Source organism: Thermothelomyces heterothallicus (assembly GCF_042370625.1).
Source record: "Thermothelomyces heterothallicus CBS 202.75 unplaced genomic scaffold P884_scaffold_5, whole genome shotgun sequence".
Taxonomy (NCBI): domain Eukaryota; kingdom Fungi; phylum Ascomycota; class Sordariomycetes; order Sordariales; family Chaetomiaceae; genus Thermothelomyces; species Thermothelomyces heterothallicus.
In genome coordinates this window covers 1025770-1043627 of record NW_027192566.1, presented here as the reverse complement: position 1 = coordinate 1043627, position 17858 = coordinate 1025770, and the positions used below count along the sequence as shown (strand labels likewise).

Sequence of the window (17858 nt, the reverse complement as noted above, 5' to 3'; positions counted from 1 at the left end):
AGGAAGCTGCTTTCTGGTCTGTTTATAGCCGCGTTGCTAGGGCAATATTCAACAATGATCTGAAGATGGCCAGCTCTGACCCTTAATACCTGATCCATACATTCGCACTGGAAGACCGATCGAGCCCAGAGTGAGTTTATATTGATCACGCAGCATGACAGGACCACTGCTTTGGGAAGGGGTGGTACCCTCAATCTCAGTGGCTCGGCTCGCCGTGTGCTGTCCTAGCAAATTGTTGCTCAAGTCAAGTGATCAGTCCCCTTTGCGAATTGGAAGAAGCCTGGGTTGTATCCTGGAGTGTGGAATCGTACGACTGGGCCACAAATGCGTTCCTTATCGGGAAACTCGGATTCGATATTGCGTGGCATATCTGACTCTGTTCGCAATTGTTTAAACGCTCAGAACTGGAGAGTAGCTCGTCCGGGTGTCCCGTCCACGCATTCCCGTCCCGCAAAGATGACGAGTCGCGGGTTCGTCGACAGTTTTTCTGTTTGGCCTTTCGTACTTCATGGGGAGGAGATGGGAATAGTGCACAGATAATGTGCTCCATCGGACGAGGGAGCCGAAAGAAATGCAAAAAAAAAAAAAAAAAAAAAAAAAAAATCCCCCACCGGGGGCGCGCAGAAATGCTCCCCACGGGCAGTCAACCAAGATTTACAGCATAACCCGCACAGGAGCCGCCTCAGGCGAGAACAGCTAACCCGGTTCGCGGGCCCGGCGAACGGCGTGGCAAACCGAGCGACATGGTTCAGGAGTCTGGAGAGACTCGGCAACTTCGGGCCAGACCCCGACAGACGCGGAACATGACGGATTAGGAATCGCGCGGGAAGGGCCCGTCCTGGTTTTGTTTTTTGCTTCGCTTCTGGAAGACGCCAAGGCTTACGACCAACGCAGCGCCCAGCAGCAAGTCCCCAAGCTTTCCGTTGACAGTGTTTTTGGCGTCCGATTGACCTCCACACTTTTGCTCCCTCCGGAGCAGGGTGGAGGATGGCCTGGGCTCGCCACACAACCATCACTTCCTCCCGTAATTAACATATGTTGTATTACGTGGGGATATGTGTACATACATACTCCGTACATCCACGTACTGTACGGTAATTACACGGCAGGATTTGCCAGGGTTGGGCCGGAACTCGCTCCGTAGTAAACTCCGGGCATGATTCTAGGATACTGTTCACGGAATTCCCTGCTGCTTTCGCAGCTTTGGTTGGAAACACGGGATGACCGGCGGCTGTACTTCCGTTGGGGGATTGGAGATGAGATCCAAGCTGGACAAGGAGGACATGTCTTATTGCCACCTGTGTTTCGGATGACCGTTACCTGGTAACGCAGTAGTGTAGTGTTTCCGTGGTAAATGGCCTCATTTGTTCGCATCGCCGAGCTAGGAAGTTTCATCAGAATGCGTCTTTTTGCGAAGCTTCGGAAGCTAGCATTCGTAAAACATGCGCCCTCTCACCCTTCTGCCCCCGCCACCCCACCAGCTCTTCCAGGCTTTTTTAGCCCCGCGGCTACCGTCAAGCCGCAGACTCCCTGATGTGGATCCCATGCTTTCTCTTTGACTGCGTGTATGTAGTGTATGTATATTATCTGATAAAGGAAAAGAAATAGCTCAACTCTACCCAATCCCAATGCTTGACTCCCCCCCAATGCAATGCGTGCGTGTAACCCAGATCGTCGCGTGTCTTCTACCAGCAACACCTGATGATGATGAATCTTCTCGTGGGGACCTCGGCGTCAAGTCGGGCCGCGTTTGGCGTTCTAAAAGTCCCACAGGGTGCCAAAGGCATGCAGGCCGGCTGGAAAGGGTAAACGGTCAACGTTAGCGGTGCTGCCCCAGAAGAAGATCATTCCGGGGGTTATTTCTGCGTGCTGGTGGGGAAGGTGGGGGGAGGATTTTGGTCAAGGCCTTCTTGGGCTTAGAGCCGGTGGTATTAACGTACCTTCGCGGCAACCCTGCATCATCTCGTCATTGCCCTGCCGGTTGGACGTGATGAAGATGACCTCGGCGCCGAAGCTGTGCCACACTTCCTTGAGCAGCTTCACGCTGTCCGGCCGTCCTCCCCGCTTTTTGGAGTCCCAGAGGATCATACGCTCCGGCGGGATGTTGTCGTAGATGAGCCGGGTGATGGTCGGCCCGAATGTCTTTTCTTGATCAGATCCTATCCAGATGAGAAACCTTAGAGAAAGGGAAACGGCCGATGTCAGATGATGATCGATGCCAGCAAAGTTTTTTTTTTTTTTTTTTTCCTCTTCGCGAAGGGGACTTACCAGTTCGGGCTCTGGATGCAAGTGGATAGCGCCGCCCCGATACCCGTTCCGGTGCAAATGCGGATTCCTCGCTTAAACATGGCAGAGGCGTGTCCGACGCCCGCTGTCCCGGGCCGTGTTAGTGCCCCACGATGTGTAATTACCGCTTCAGGAATATCGGACGATACGGGGCAGGAGGGGGGAACGAGGGGTGAAGGCTGGAACATACCAAATTTGAGCTCTCTGGTCCACAGAGTCTTGGGGGGGTCGGCAACCAGGTTCCGAGTGAAGTCGCCCTGAACGCCGCAAATCATGTAGTGGCAGCCGGACTTTCGGCCCTCGCTGATGATGCCAAAGGCGTGGTATTCCATGATGGACGTACGGCTGATGCGGCCGAGCAGGCCTTGCTGCATCCCGCGCTGGAACTTGAGAATGGCTACCTTGGGCGACGGCTAAACCAGGGAGTGTACCCCCCCCCCGGGCTTGTCAGTAAGGGACCGAGAGAGAAGCCCGGCTAGGTTGGGAAGAAATGAAAGAGTGACTCACAATCTCAACCTCGACAGGCACTTCGCGAAGGGTGAGCCAGGGGATCAAGACGCTATTGGGAAGGAGTGGTTGGGTTGGTTAGAAGATCTGTCCATTCCATCTCGAACTTGAGGGAACAACTGATGATGAACGTACAAGATGGTCATGAAGACGGCGAACCACAGTTCCTGCACGCTGATCAGGGAGTTGGAGTCGGATCTCCATTCTCCGCGCTTGATGTCGTAGCAGTTGCCCGTGATGACGAAAACCCAGGTAGCCTATGTGGTGTTGGTCAGCATGACATTCGAGCTTGTGTTGTATTTCCATCGGGTTGCTGAAACATAATTACCGCAATACCAAGCCATCCAATGAAGCGATGGTGTCTCTCGAATGTGTTGTGGTGGTTGCTTGTAAAGGTCAGCGCCATTGGGTTCATTCGTTTAGGCAAGCTCGTGGGAGTACTGACTTGCGGATCCATGGGAAGGCACTCAAGACCGAGATGATGACGGCAAGGTTGGTGATGATACCCGTCACAATCACCGAAGTATGCTGCACTGAGCGGTACATGATGATTTCCACGATCTTGAACACGAGCCACCTGAGAGTGTTCGTCAGCACAATGGTCTCACGAACAAAAAAAAAATACATCAATCAGGGGCTTTGTTTACTCACGCAGCACCCGAAATAGCGCAGCCCGAATGAATACCTCCCACATGCTGCAGGATGGAAGTCACGGCGAGTTTGAGCCAGAGTGGCGCCCACTATTTCCCCAACAGCGAAGCGGTTAGCTCATCCGTGAACATAGAGGAGGGAGGAGGAGGAGGAGGAGGAGGAGGAGGAGAAAGGACGGGCTCCGAGAGGCCTACACTTCGCAGCCCGTAGATGGAGATGAGATACAGAAACCTCAAGAATAGCTCGTTCCGCATCATTATGGCCATGAGCAGGTTGCCGAGCACCAGCGCGCCGAGGTGGTTCTCGGCATAGGGGAACCGGCCGAGCGCGGCGAGGATGATGCCCACAAGGTTGAGGAGCGTGACGAAGGTGAAGAACTTGCGGTATGTGTTGAACCACAGCTGGAAGAGGATCCATTTGCTGGGCTTCCTCCTCGGAGCCTTCTTCACCGGGGCCGACGGCGGACTCGGTGCTGCTGCTCCCGATCCCTCAGACGCAGAGCCCGATTCGAGTGCTTTCTTCTCGTCGACGTGGGCATTTGGCGGCATCGCAAGCACGGGCAATGCCGAATTGCCGTCGTAGATGCCCTTCTCTGCGTCGTCGAGGGCCGTCGGTGAAGCCGGAGCCCCCTCTGGGAGGGCTTGTTCATGGTGTGACCACTTCGCTTCGTCTGACATTGCGACGCTCTTCTGCTCTAATTACGTATTTTAAGGGAGCGGACGGGCAAGACGATGTGTGATAGAGATGACTGGGACTGAAGAGTTGGGGACCTGGACCTGGAGTGATGCAGTAACGCCGCAGAAGCCCTTTAGTGCTGCGAGTTTGAGTTGAAAAGGTAACGACGGGGTCGAGAGTGATTGCAGAAACGACCGGAAAGGCGAACCGTCAGCGGCCGTAGGCCGGAGTAGGAGTCGATGACGAGGCTCTGCTGGGAAGAGATCGTGTAGGTCCTGGGCAGTGCAAAGAGAAGTCCGGAACATGCACCTTGTACTTGTTGACCCTGGATAGCCCACGGCGTTCCCCCTTAGGCCAGAGCCGCAACGTCGGTTCCAGCGACCCGATGGCGAGCTGAGGCCAAGACGGAGAGAAAAGGGGGCTCCGTTGGAGGGTCAGATCTGGGTTCTGATGCTACCTAAGTAGTCATCCAGGAACAGGACGGTTGAGCGGCGGCGCTGGCCCCATGTTTAAAACAACCTACGCCGGATCCCATCAGGGCGGGTCCTCCGATGGTTCTCGAGAACAAAACCGTCCAGAATGTCATGTACCGACCATCTGCCAAGGGACAATCCATTACGCCGCGAACAACCTAAACTTACCCTGGCAAACGGTAGCGCCCCAGCATCCCGAATTTCGCCGCAGGGAGATATGCCGGGGTCTCCATGGGGAGCTGGGAGCCGTTAAGGCAATTGCCGCCTCTGGGGGGTGTGTGTACGACAAGATCGTCCTCCCAAATGGGACGAGAGGGTGGTAATAGACCCGAGATTGGCCCTCTCTCGTGCCGCTCCGTTGGACGACAGGCTGTACTGATGTCACATGTGCAAAAGCGTGCTACTTGGTGAAGAGTGCCCAGCAAAGGGAGGAAGGGGAGAAGGGGGGGGGGGGGGGGGGGGGGGGGGGGGGGGGGGGGGGGTGGCCCTGACGCGCCCACAACAGGGGGGAGGGGTGTGGTGTCGAGACCGCCGGGCAAAAACCGCATTAATCCCCGATTAGCCAAATTAACCCCGGATTCTACACGTGTGCTACGGCGGACTCTGCACATCCGCACGGCAACACCTGTGGAAAGTTCGGGGACCAGATTTTTGAGCGGGTCTGGATGTTTTTGCTGTGGGAAGAGCCAGGGCAAATAAGCAGTAACTTATTATACACAACTAATACGACTCACTCGGACGAGGGGAATGCCAAACCAGCACGACGGCCTCAACAACAGGCCCTTGGATGCGAATCACTGTCCCCTGCCCAACCGATAGGTAACACCCAATCTAACCCCCAGTTCAGACGTGGGAAGCAGTGCGTTGGGCGTATGGAGGCTCGGAAAGCTGGGATGGAAACAGCCGAGCCTGCCATGTTTGTTTGTTAACTATCTTGGGTAGTTTGAAGAAGCTTTGGATTGTTCTTTTTGTTCTTTTTTATCCTAATGGAGACTGGTGGGATCACCAGGAACCATCCCACCCTCGTGACACCAGGACAAAAGCTTATCGGCTCTGGCAACCTGGGAGAACGGGCGGAGGTGGGGAGAGCATTGTCACCCTGACGGCTGAGGAGGAAGGAGGCTGGGCCATACAACCATTGGGTGTCAGAGACTGGAACGAGGCATGTCGAACGATCATGGGTTGATCTGGAACCGGCCGGGAGGTCCCGCAGAAACCTGACTGCCGATCTTGTCTATGCTGCAAGGTTGCAGGCAGATTGTTTGCGTCTGACATGTGTGCCATGTCAATCACCCGCGGTAGTTGCCCTTCGCACTCTGACCCGATCCCAGACTTCCCCATAACTCGTCTCTGCACGCCTAAAGCGGCAACTGACCCATCTCATTGGACCAAGGCCGGATAATCCGAGGTAACCCCGGCAGGAAGGCGCTGCATAATGACGAAGGCGGCGCGTTTGACGGAGTCCGTTGCCGCCACCGGGCCTCTCTTCTTTAGCCGACCGATGGGAGAGTGTCGATGATGGATCAACGAGTCGGACACGAGATAACTGAGGCCAACTCAACCCATACAGGAAAGCTGGCTCAGCTCAGCCCCCTTGTCTGGACCTCCCAGCTGGAATGGTGGGTGCAATGTAGATGTCATGGTGTGGTTGGAGTAAGTTAGCATATTCTCGGAGTAGATAAAACCCAATCTGGATTGGGCAGAACGACATGCCTCTGAGACCGAGGGCCTGTGTTCCTCCAACAGACAAATGACTATAGAGCATCATGCCAGACCATCATTCCGATCCCAGCTCTAAGACAAGACAAAAAGCATCGTGCCTTGTCAACAGAATCCCCCCCGGGGAGGGGGGGGGTGTGTGGGTTGAGGCCGAACAGAGCAGCTGTCAAGTTTGGACCGCATTTCGGTGACAAGCAATTGTTGAAATGCCGCCCACCCTATGATGAAGGAATGGGTGGTGTGGGGGATTCCGTATAGGTGGTTTGCAACAGATACGCTCCGGGCCGTTTAGCCGGTTCAGGCCAGTGTCGTCAGTCGAGCAGCCCCAGCGTCCGTGATCCACAGACCAAGCACTGCCCTCCTCAGCTGGTCCTTCCTCCGGCCTTTCCTTCGTGGACGCTGCCGACAGCAGTGTCATCTTTATGCCACACCTGCTACCAATTAGAGCATACAAACAGCGACGAGAGTCCTTTCCACCCAGCGCCTCAGCAAGAAACCCTGTGGACTCGACGGCAGTGTACGAGACTTGGCCACTGGTGATCCGCCCAATACTTGAAAGAAGAGGGAGGAGTGAAGGGGGCCGCGCCGGAACCCGAATGATGGAAACCTCTGCGGTTGGAACCGGGTAAGACGTAAAGAATGGGTGGTTAGGCTACTGCAGGAGGGGTGTGTCCCCTGAGCAAAGGCATCCGCCGATCCACTTGCATCGGGCTGATGGATGGGATGAGGCTGCAATAGCAGAGTTGGAATAAGACGCGGGCCACTATAAGTATATTAATTGCACTAGTTGTAGGTCGGCTATTCGAGGCGTGCTCCATGACCTGCCTTCATGTCCCTTAACAACACTTAACCATTCTGTGCCATTCCCTTCCCCCTATTCAGTCACTCCTCCTCTCGTTTCTCATCCTCTCCAGTTGCTCTTTCGCATCCTTGACTCCCTCCTCCGTCATGTCATTCCCCTCCACGCTCCACGAGAGGCCTCCGCGGCACCGTCTCACACTCCGTCCCCGGAGTTGACCGTCCTAGGCCTCGCTCGCAACTCCCTTCGCCGCTCTACGCCCTGGCCAACCGCCCACCTGGCGTCTCTGTACTGTATTGCCGCACTCGACTCTGCTCTAGCTCCACCACCTGTCAACTGGTCTCCGGTAAGCTTGGGAGCTCTGCGACAGTATGGTTGATCAGATGGTACTGCAATCTAGCTGACCACAGCGGCAGGAGCGGCGCCGTGGTGGGCACTTCGTGCACTCTTAGTATGAGCCTCTGAAGTGGCGGTAAAGTCGATTAACTCCCATATGCCATAGGCATGCGGCAGATGTATAATTAGTCTAAGTGGATGATGCCAGTCGGTCGCCGATGCTGACAGGTGGGCAATCAGAGAGAGTTAACCAGGTCCTTGTCGGCCTTGTCATGTCAGAAGCTCTTGTAGATATCGACCTTTCGTTTAGCTCCATGTTTTGATTCCGTCGATTTTGGAGAGTAATCATGCCTCGATATAAAGCTGGGCAGCGATCTCGGAGATGTTGGAACAGAGAAGGATGTGGGCAAGGTGCAGGAACCACAGGCGTAGAGGTGGCGGGCGACAATGAGGCGGCTTTCCTGTCGGGTCCATTAATGCTGGGACAGGAATCAATGCCTCTTTAGACCCGGGGCGAGTTGAGGCAGCGGTTACGGGAACCACTGTTACGGAACCCATTAATTAGGTACTGAGGCCCATCAGGACCGAAGTATGATGATTGTGAAGCACAGCAGGATTGAAAACGTTCCCTAAGAGGACGCCTCGTCTTGGCTGACAGAGACTGGTCTTTTAATGCCAGCATCGAAAGGGAACAATTGATATTGTCTCGGCGGGAGGTATGTTTAAGGTAGGTAGTTTGAATCTGTTCGTTCTAGCCAGACCATGCCTTGAAAACGCCACTCCCCCCATCTGACAGACAGGCTTTCACCCATTAAATCGTCGGCGATGCAGCATGGAAAAAGATGAACATTCTGTGCGAGGTCCAGGCACCAAACCGGCCCAACCAGTCGGTCCGTTCTATTAATATATATACAATGCGATATTGTCATTACACTCCACCCAACTCCGCCGTAAATGAGCAACTTCGATCTTTGCACCCAAAAGACCGCAAACGTATACACGATGATAAGCATCCCAGCAACCAGCACCACGAAAAGCAGAGGGTATCCCCAACGCCACATACGCATCATCTCCCCTCCGCTGCCCCTGCTCTCCCCCCTCTCCCCGGTCCCGACACAACGATATTGACGTCGGCGCCCCGTCCTCCTCCTCGTCTTTCCTCCCATCGCCTCTCCATGAACATACCTCTTTTTATACACTTCCCACACTCCCGACTCGTTTCTCCTCTTCCAACCTCCCGGCTTCCAAACTTTGTCCTTCCGGCCTCGTCCTTTCCGATCTTTCCCTTTCCAGTTTGTCGCCTTCCAACCTCTCCTCTTCCATCCGCAACGCCTTCCCCCACTCCCCAAGAACGGCAGCGAGGTCCAGTCCCGAGATTGCGTCCCTCACCCTTCTCGCGGCACAGCCGCTATCGGTAACGAAAACCCTCTCGGCCAGGTCACGTGGCAGCGGGACCACGATATCGACCGCCACGTTCCGGAGGTCAACGTCCCCCCTGCGGACTTCGGCCTCGAGGCCTTCGAACGCGGGCCATGCCGGGGCGGGGATCCGCACCCCGAGCTTCCAGGCGACGGCCAGGACGCCTCGGCGGAAGGTGCGCATGCTGCGGAAGCAGCTCTCCAGCCGCTCGAGCATGGCGCATCCGCGGGCAAAGGCGTCGCGCGTGGCCAGGAGCCTGTCCGCGTCTTCGTCTTCGAGGAAGGGGAGTATGGTAGAGACGGCGGACCACAGGGGGACGGTGACGGAGGGTGCGTAGGAAGGCGGGGCGCAGCGGGTGAGGTAGGTTTCGATCAGGCGGATGTCGGTCGTGGCGAGGCAAAGGAGGCGGAGTTTGGCCGTTATTGGTGTCGGTATTGATGCAGTCGACGACGATGTGGTGGTGATGCTGGTGTTATCGGGACAGTAGACGGGAGTAGTGGAGCGAAGCGGGCGGAGGATGTTGCAGGCGACCATGTTGATATACAATCTGTCAAGTCGTCAGAGAATTTTGTTTGAAAAATAAAATTGATGGAGCGTTCTCTGGTTGTTTGTGCCCGTGTCTCTCCCCCCCCGTTTTCTTCTCTTCTCTCTTGCGATTTCCTTCGCATGGTTGAATTGGGAAGAAGGGGGGAGGAGGAGGCGAAGTGGTTGAATGCTTACTTGACCAGGATGGTATGCCTATCCTGAGTCTCGGAGTCGACGGGATTGGGGATTAGCGAAATTTTTAGCGCTTGAAGTTGGAAAAGCAGATCGTTCCGGACCCTCATGTCGGACTCATCGCCCACTGGGGGGATCGGGTCGCTGTTGTACTTCATAACGCGATATTGCATGTCTGAAATCCGATTCGTGGCCGGCACGACTCGAGGGGCAATCTGAGCTTTCCCCGGTGTACTCCGAGAACCATCGGTATCGCCAGGGAAGAAGGCTAGCGGAAGAAGATTGATTGGTGGAGGTCGGAGATATGCATGGCAAAGAATACTGGCGGAAGACTTAGTCCAACGGGGCACAACCGAGTCTTGGGCGGCTGTTGAATAGGAAACAACACCCACTGATCCATCTGACAGTCATCGATCGTCACTTACCATTCAAAATTGAATATCCCCCAGTACGTTTTGAAGAGAGCCCGGCACTGATCGGGGTCAGCGAGTCCGTTGCCCCGGCGGTACTCGGCAAATGCCTTATCCAAATCAAGCCTGCTAAGATAATCCAAGGCCCCGAGACGGTATACCGATCCAGCCTCGTTGGTGCTGAAGTAGCAGGTTACCATAAAAAAGAGGTAGAGGGCTTGAATTGTGGTAAGACAACGCCTGCCGCCTTCAGTATCGAAATGCTGTTTCGCTTCGGCCACGAACAACTCGGTGAGATTAGTTCCCGTGATCTCGTTCACGAGACGTATCTTGTCGGAGGATAACTAATACACGCGACATGACGCCGGTTGGGTTAACTAGGCGCTCGCGGCGAGGCTGGGACTGACGCCAGGGAGAAAAAAAAAAAGGGGGGGGGGGGGGGGCAACGACTACTCACCGATCGTAGCCCGCAAATGGCGTTTACCAGAAACCGGGAGCAGAACTGGCTCTGCGAGGGATTGCAGAGCGTCATGTCCTGGATGAACAGGTCCCGGTCGATGAGCGTGGAGCCCGTCACGAACGGGTCGTCGGCACTCGGGAAGAAGAAATCGGCGACGAGATGCGAGACGAGACCGTCGCCGGCGACCGACGTCCAGGGCTTGGCCGGCAGCTTGGTAGGGCTCTCGGCCAGCGCCTGGGCATCGATCTTGGCGACCTCGCCGTCGGCCAGGGCCTTGCTGCAGAGGTCGACGGAGCCGGTGCCGTCTTTCAGGGTCGACAGCGCCTGAAAGGCGTTCAGCTTCTGCACCGTCTCGACCACCTCGCTGACGGGGGCCGAGGTCAGGTGGGAGAGCACGCGCTGCAGGGTGCTGTTGGTCTCCTTCATGTCCGCCATGCGCGAGACGGCGCCCTGCCTGACGTCGTACTCGCAGACGTCATTGCGCTTCTCGCAGGCCGAGCAGCGCGGCCGCTCGCTGCTGCACTGGAGTCGAGCGGGAAAAGCTCAAGTCAGCGCGGTTGCTGCATGCACGGGCGGGGGGTTTTCCGGACATGAAACATGAAATCTTGGGAAGAGGAGGAAGGAGGAGCGGCACCTTTGTCTTCTTCTTCTGACACTTGAAGCACGCGTATTTGTTTTGCTCCCGCTTCGCGCGACGGCGGAACAGGATGGGCTTGCGAGTTCGCACCTTCTCTTCGGCAGGCATCGATGAATCCGCAATGTAGTCCGCGAGCGAGAACTCGGCCTGCTCCGGGCCATCCTTGTAGTTGGGATCCGGCGACAATGCCCTGATGTCGGGTATGACGCCCATGGTGGCCTGGGCCGAGCTATCCATGCGGATGCAATACCGAGGGAGGGGTGGGAGTCCGAAGTGCTACTACGCGGATACGCTGGCCTGGTGGGTGGCGGAGGGTGGAAAGGGGGGGGGGGGAGGCGTTGACTTGGCCAGACCATTTGAAGTGCCGGGTCACCGCCGAGCCAAACCCCCACCACCCCAACCTGAGCAAGCCCTGTCCTGACCCGAAGAAGAAAAAAACCCGACTGGCAAGCCTTGTCCGGCAGAGCCGCTGACGCTCTCAGACAGACGGCTGAGCGTCCTGTGTAGCGTTGGGTGATGCGGAGGATGTGAGCGCTGAGGCTAAAAAAATTGTGGCGGACGCGACAAATGCATGCGTCAGGTTTGAGCGCTCCATGGCGACCTCGACCAGGCCCAATCACCGTGGTTCTGCCCCCCCCCTTCCCCCCGGACTTCGGAGGCATCTCCGACCGCAACTTGCCTAGTTAAATCCGTTGCTTGGCGTCTCCACCAAGCCCCTGTTTGGGACCCGACGCGCTTTTTCGCAAAAGCGTGTCCTTGTTTCCCCTGAAAGATCGTTGCGGTCCCCCGCCCAGAAGTCCGTCGTCCCATTCCAGAGTTTAGGTGCCTCGGGTACTCAGCCCGTTATGCGATGCCATCCTGTGGTGAACCGGACCTGCGGAGCCGAGTCTTGGGCGGAGAATCCGCGGATGCTGTTGGCCTTGCCGCCTTCCCTAAAAGGGATCTCGGGTGGCACCACGGTTCGCAGAAATGTACCCCGAGTGGCTCCACTTTAGCGTGTCACCAGAGAGAGGACCGGATGTCGATTGGGCAATAGCCTAGAGTAGGCGAGATGGCCTGTTCCCCTGTTCGGCCACTCATTGCACGGTTTTGTTCGGCCTATCGTTGAGAAGCTGCGCTCTGATTGCTGTTTCCGGAGAAAGTCGCCGACAGCTGAGTTCCAAGTTGGCCTGGACATCAAGGTTCTCACAGATTTGGCTGCTGCGTATACGCTCAGATTGATGATTAAGTAATCCGGTTCGGAATTCCTGATTCGGCAGTTTTTGTCTGTGATTGCCTCTTTGGGTTGTCTGCCCCAGAACAGTTGGAATACCTGGGCCGCGGAAATGCACAGTACGGAAAGTAACGTATCTTCCTCTGATAGGCACCAAGTTGTCGAACGGCATCATCCTCCTCTGGAACCGTTCCTGGGATTTGAATACTCGTCCCTCCAGACCGGAAGTTCCACAATGGCACCAAAACTAGACAAAGGGCGCATCAACGTCTGGTTGAATTTGGAACCCCCTCGACGGTATAATAAATAGTACGTATTTTGTGGTGCGGTGGCCGGACCAGGAGCAGCGGTAATGGCGTGGAGCAGCGATGGCCGCAATCTCCACAACCCCACAGCTCAACTCGCTTGGCCACGACGATATCGAGATCTCTCACCTCCACCCACAAGCGGCGATCATCAGGGCAACCGTAGTATGTTACATGCGAGTATGCCAGCTTGGCTACATGTCGTGTTAATTGTCTGCAAACGACTTGGCAGCTCTCAACGAAGCCAGGGCTAAGAATAACAAATAGGAGAGAGAAAGTGCAGCCAGAAAAAGAGCGAGGCCGACTGATCAGAGATCCGTCCAACGATAGCCATGAGCCAAAGAGCTTTAGAACAAGCGACAGAAACCCTTTCTTTCTACTTGGTGTTTTGGCATTGACAACAGCAGAACTTTTCTGGAGCTTCCACCTCCACACGGCCAACGCCGCTTCCCGCAGATGCTTTTCCGGATGCATTAATTATTACTCCGCACGGGAAACCAATCCAAGACCGCATCAGGCAGAGTTGTTCCACGGGACAGTCTTGGAGTTATCTGCCGATCCAGCAATGGTGATAGCTATGTTAATTTGATGGATATATTTCCCGCCATTGAGCACGCAGGTCGTTCGGTACAGCCCGGCAACCCACACGGTCTTAACTTTAATGAATTACATAAAATCAACCCTCAGACAACACGCCCAAATACTGCCTGCACACACCCACGCCACGTACCCATAATCATATATATATATATTTATATATATACGCAAGACTATCATACGCAGTGGTGCGGAACCTATTTGACTATATCTGTTGTGGGCACCATGGAGCAAGAACTTGCGGAACTCAAGAAGCAGGTGCAGGCCTTGCAAAAGGAGCTGTCGCGAGTCTCGGGCAAGTGAACTCCATGAACTCCAGCTAGAGCTGCTGCTGCTGCTGCCGCCTCGCACATCTCTAACGGAGCGCGCAGATGAGGCCGAGGTCCGCAAGACGCACCACAAGTATGGATACTACCTGGACAAGTGTCTGTACAACGAGGTACATGCGCCTCCCTCCACAACCCCCTGCTTGCCACCGCAGTGGTATGTGCTCAATTGGATCTACTTTTGCTCACAACACCAGGTCGTCGCCATGTTCTCGGATCATCCCGACGCCTACGTTGAATTCCTCGGTTGCCGGTACCGTGGCAAGGAAGGGATCAAGCGGCTCTACCAGGGGCGTTTCCAGCAGGCATTTGTCAAGGGTCGTAACGGACCGGTGCACGGCTGGCTGCTGGACCACGTCATGATGCAGGATATTGTGGACGTCGACGAGACGGGCACGCACGCCTGGTGCCGCATGCGGGCGCTCATGCAGGCCGGCACCCACCAGAGCATCGAGGAGTACTACCCGCGCGGCCACCGCCAGTGGTGGGAGGGCGGGCTGTACGAGAACGAATACATCAAGGAGAACGGCGTGTGGAAGCTGTTCCGGTACCGCTACTTTCCCTTCTGGCACGCCGACTTCGAGAGGGGATGGAGCCACACCAAGAAGAACTACATCCCCTGGCCCACCGTCACGTACCCGGAAGACCCGCTCGGCCCCGACGAGATCCTGGAGCAGAAGATGCTCTGGCCCGACACGCGCGTCGTGCCCTTCCACTACCCGCACCCGGTCACGGGCAAGCCGACGGCGCCGGACGACCTGCGCGCACCCGCGTACGGCGCCGACGTCAGCACTAGCGACCCCCCGCTGAGCTTGGACCTGCCCGCCGGACAGAGCAGGCCCGGAGCGACTTCGCGGGAGCCGAAGCCGGGGGACAGAGTGCTGCCGGAGCTGGTGCAAAACAAGGTAGAGTGATAGAGTGATCAAGTCTGGATGGCCTTGGGGAAGGGAGGGAGAAGGGGGGTTGTGTGCGCAATGCGGAGAGCAGCGTTTGCGGGCGCGTAAACAAAGTGCAAACAAAGTGTTCATCTGTACGGATCACTGCGCTCGTAGTGAGGTATATGTCAGGTGTTCTTGGGAATTGAGAACAAACCATTCATGTCTCCCAAGATGATCTACTCTCCGCATGTCTTGTGGATAGTAATGGTGACTTTGTTCTCACAATGCGGCACCTCCGTCAGCAAAACATTTTCATTGACCACGGCTTAGCCCATAACAGCGTTTCTCTCCCTTAACAGCACGATGCCCACGTTTACCCGGAACCTCGCATTCTGCCTGTCCAGCCGCCACCTCAACCACATATTCTCCTACCTAGCGTCCGGTAAGTATGCTAGGCAGGCACATCACCATTTGTGGTGGACTGGGCCCACCAGGGCTCCAGCCCTACCGAGGTTGCAGCCACCCACATCTTCCTGCAGGTTGGCTCTGGACGCCTCCGTCCTTCTTCCTACAGAACCATCGCCAACTACGTAGCAGAGATACGAAGATCGTCAGTTCTATCCGCGCATCCACCTACAAGAGGTTATAAGCCCTCTACTAGAGGCTCCTATAGTTGGCTTCTTCTTTTCAACTATAGCTACCCTAATAATAATAACCATTCGGCTCTGAAGGCTCCTACAGTCATTCGAATCCATTGGACTATAGCTACCTCTAACCTAAACCACCAAAACCAAAGCGGTTTAATCGCCAGCCAGAATTACGGTAACAGAACTAGCAAACCTATTAGCAAATTCATTAGCAAATTTATCTATAAATCAAGCTTCCTTCTGCTGCTTATTTCTTCGTAGATCACTCTCCTTCTTCAGAACCTCTGCTAATCGCTTAAATCTATAGACTTCGGCCTTTGGTAGCTAGATTCTGAAGGTCCTGGTTATTTCTATCTATAAGAGCGATAACCAAGTCAAGATTCTATCAAGATTTTCTTCCTTCTATTAAGGAAATTATTAGAATTAGCGATTCTATCAAGGAAACTACCAAATCTATTAAGATTTAGTAATTCTAACCATTCTAACCTATAGAAGTTATTAAGTATAAGACCTATAAGCCTTTAAAGACGTTTCCTTATATAAATAGGCCTACTACTTAAAGGTAAATAGTATCTACCGTCTAAGAGAAATAGGTAAGGTAGTAAGACTCTAAGGGAAAGATTCTTTAGTAACCACCTATATAATAACTATAATATATCGTTAGCTCTATTTAATAACCCTATCCTTAGGGATAAAGAAGAAGACGATAAGGTAGAGATACTCTAGTAATAAGATATACAAGAGGAGGAATAACTTAGAGGAAATAATACCTAAACTAACTACCAAGACCTCCTATAACGGATGGTTACCCTATAGGAAGTAGCCGACTGCTATTAGAGAGAGTAAGATATGATCTTTATAAAATACCTATAAACTATTTCTAATAATAACGGCACTCCTATCCTTCTGGAAAAGAGATCCTTTATACCCCTTCCTACCCTTAATAACAAGGATAATTTAGAAATATAGGATAGCTAACTATAGTTATTACTAGTGTTATACGATCTCTTCTATTATCTTAAAACTAATGTCCCTAAGCTAGATAAGGATGATATCATTACCTATAGTATATAGAAGGCAGACCGATCTAATATCTTCTAACTTATTACTATATCCTTAAGGAAGTTAGACGTCTAGTTATGTATAATATATATTAGCTAGAACCTAGAAGTTGTTAATCCCTATACTATATACCTAAAGATCTTCTAGGCACTCTAATATAGTATTATCTGTATAATCTAGATATTAGTTAAGGAGTATATAGGGATTAGTCTATCTAAATTCGACATTATAGACTAGTATATTAATTGGCTCTATATTGTCTATTGATAACTATATAATATAGGTATCGTCTTCTTACTAGTAGTAGAGATCTACTATATCCTAATATCTATCAAGGAGATCTATCCTAATCTATTTTAATAGAATATCTAGAAGATAGAAGACAAATCCCTTACTTAGGAGGACCTTATTAGGGATATAACTAAGACCTATATCGACTAGGATATAAGGAGGAACCTAATTAATATTAATATTACTAGCGCTAATAACAATAATAGTAAGAAGATAGATAATTACTCTACCTTACTATCTAATAGGAAGAAGTTATCCTACCCTAGGATTAAGTGCTAGGATTATAACAAATGTTTCTATAACGAAGTTAAGTATTATAAGTATAGCTTATACTATAATCCTAAGAATATCTATTAAGGTTATAACCTAGAGAAGGTACTAGATACCTAGCTAAAGAAAGCTTACTACCTAGCTAAGAAGAATATACTATTATCTATAGTAGCATTATACCTAAATTTAAGGGTTACAAATCTAATAATATCTACTATATATAGTATCTTCTATTTTACTAACTTTATATCCGTTCGACCGTCCTTATACTATAACCAATAGTATTATCTTTCCTATCAACTTCTAGAACCCGGTAGCAAGTAGTTAACGCAATTAGAGATATTATCTATTATAACTCGGCTATAGCCGATATAGTTTTTAACGACATTAAGTGGTTTACTAAGCTCTACTATCTACCTAAGCTAAGGGTATATCTCTCCTTGTCTAGCGATATTACCGAAGCTAAGGAGATAGGCGTTATTACCTACTAGATAGTTCTTTAAAACGGCACGATAGCTACGGTTAAAATCCGAGAGGCACTCTATAATCCTATATCCCCGGCCAATTTGATCAGTGCTAGGAAACTGATCGACGATAATATCTTCTAGAACTAGGTAGATCATACCCTATATATAGGTAAATCTAGCTAGGTTGTCACTAAACTTAAACGACTTAGCGATATCTTCGCCGTCCGTAATACCAAACCGACTATACTAGCTACCACTATCACCAAGGCGCCTACCCTAGCTAGAGCTATCTTGGCTTCTATTAACTACTATATTATATATTGCCGCCTGATATACGTAGGCAAGGCTACCATTGAAGCCGCCTATAAGGATACCGGTATCGACCTAACTAATAAGGACGCCGATACCTTCTATAAACCCTATATTATAGGGAAGGTAACGGATAAACTAGGTAAACGTGCCCTAATCTAGGCGATAAGACTACTCTACTTTGTCTATATAGACGTTATTACCTATAAGACTCCCGGCTACCTAGATTATAAGTATAGCCTCTATATCGTTAACGTCTAGTCAAACTACTATTAGGTTAAATTCGGCTATACTAAGTTAGATATATTCGATAGGCTAAAGGACTAGATCATCTAGATATATAACCAAATAGGCAGATATATCTAGATACTTAGACTTGACGGTGGTACAGAATTTGGCTAATC

General features: G+C 52.4%; 3 protein-coding genes across 3 annotated transcripts; 1 reads left to right on the top strand and 2 right to left on the bottom strand.

Annotated features, from left to right (window-relative positions):
* Positions 1-1471: 1471 nt before the first annotated feature.
* On the bottom strand, positions 1472-4340 carry P884DRAFT_283467 (uncharacterized protein). The gene is made up of 10 exons (XM_069443664.1): positions 3639-4340; positions 3445-3533; positions 3239-3370; positions 3122-3179; positions 2929-3050; positions 2794-2845; positions 2477-2699; positions 2269-2371; positions 1941-2176; positions 1472-1796 (listed from the first exon to the last, which is right to left on the bottom strand). Exons 1-10 carry the CDS (start codon positions 4119-4121, stop codon positions 1759-1761), a joined length of 1536 nt encoding a protein of 511 aa, XP_069299758.1. The 5' UTR covers positions 4122-4340; the 3' UTR covers positions 1472-1758.
* Positions 4341-8637: 4297 nt separating this feature from the next.
* P884DRAFT_275895 (uncharacterized protein) lies at positions 8638-10887 on the bottom strand (the record flags this gene model as incomplete). Its single annotated transcript, XM_069442886.1, has 4 exons — positions 8638-9412; positions 9586-9903; positions 10008-10336; positions 10450-10887. 4 exons carry the CDS (start codon positions 10885-10887, stop codon positions 8638-8640), a joined length of 1860 nt encoding a protein of 619 aa, XP_069299757.1.
* Positions 10888-13252: 2365 nt separating this feature from the next.
* P884DRAFT_328098 (SnoaL-like domain-containing protein) lies at positions 13253-14677 on the top strand. The gene is made up of 3 exons (XM_069445573.1): positions 13253-13499; positions 13576-13643; positions 13728-14677. Exons 1-3 carry the CDS (start codon positions 13430-13432, stop codon positions 14442-14444), a joined length of 855 nt encoding a protein of 284 aa, XP_069299756.1. The 5' UTR covers positions 13253-13429; the 3' UTR covers positions 14445-14677.
* Positions 14678-17858: the final 3181 nt, after the last annotated feature.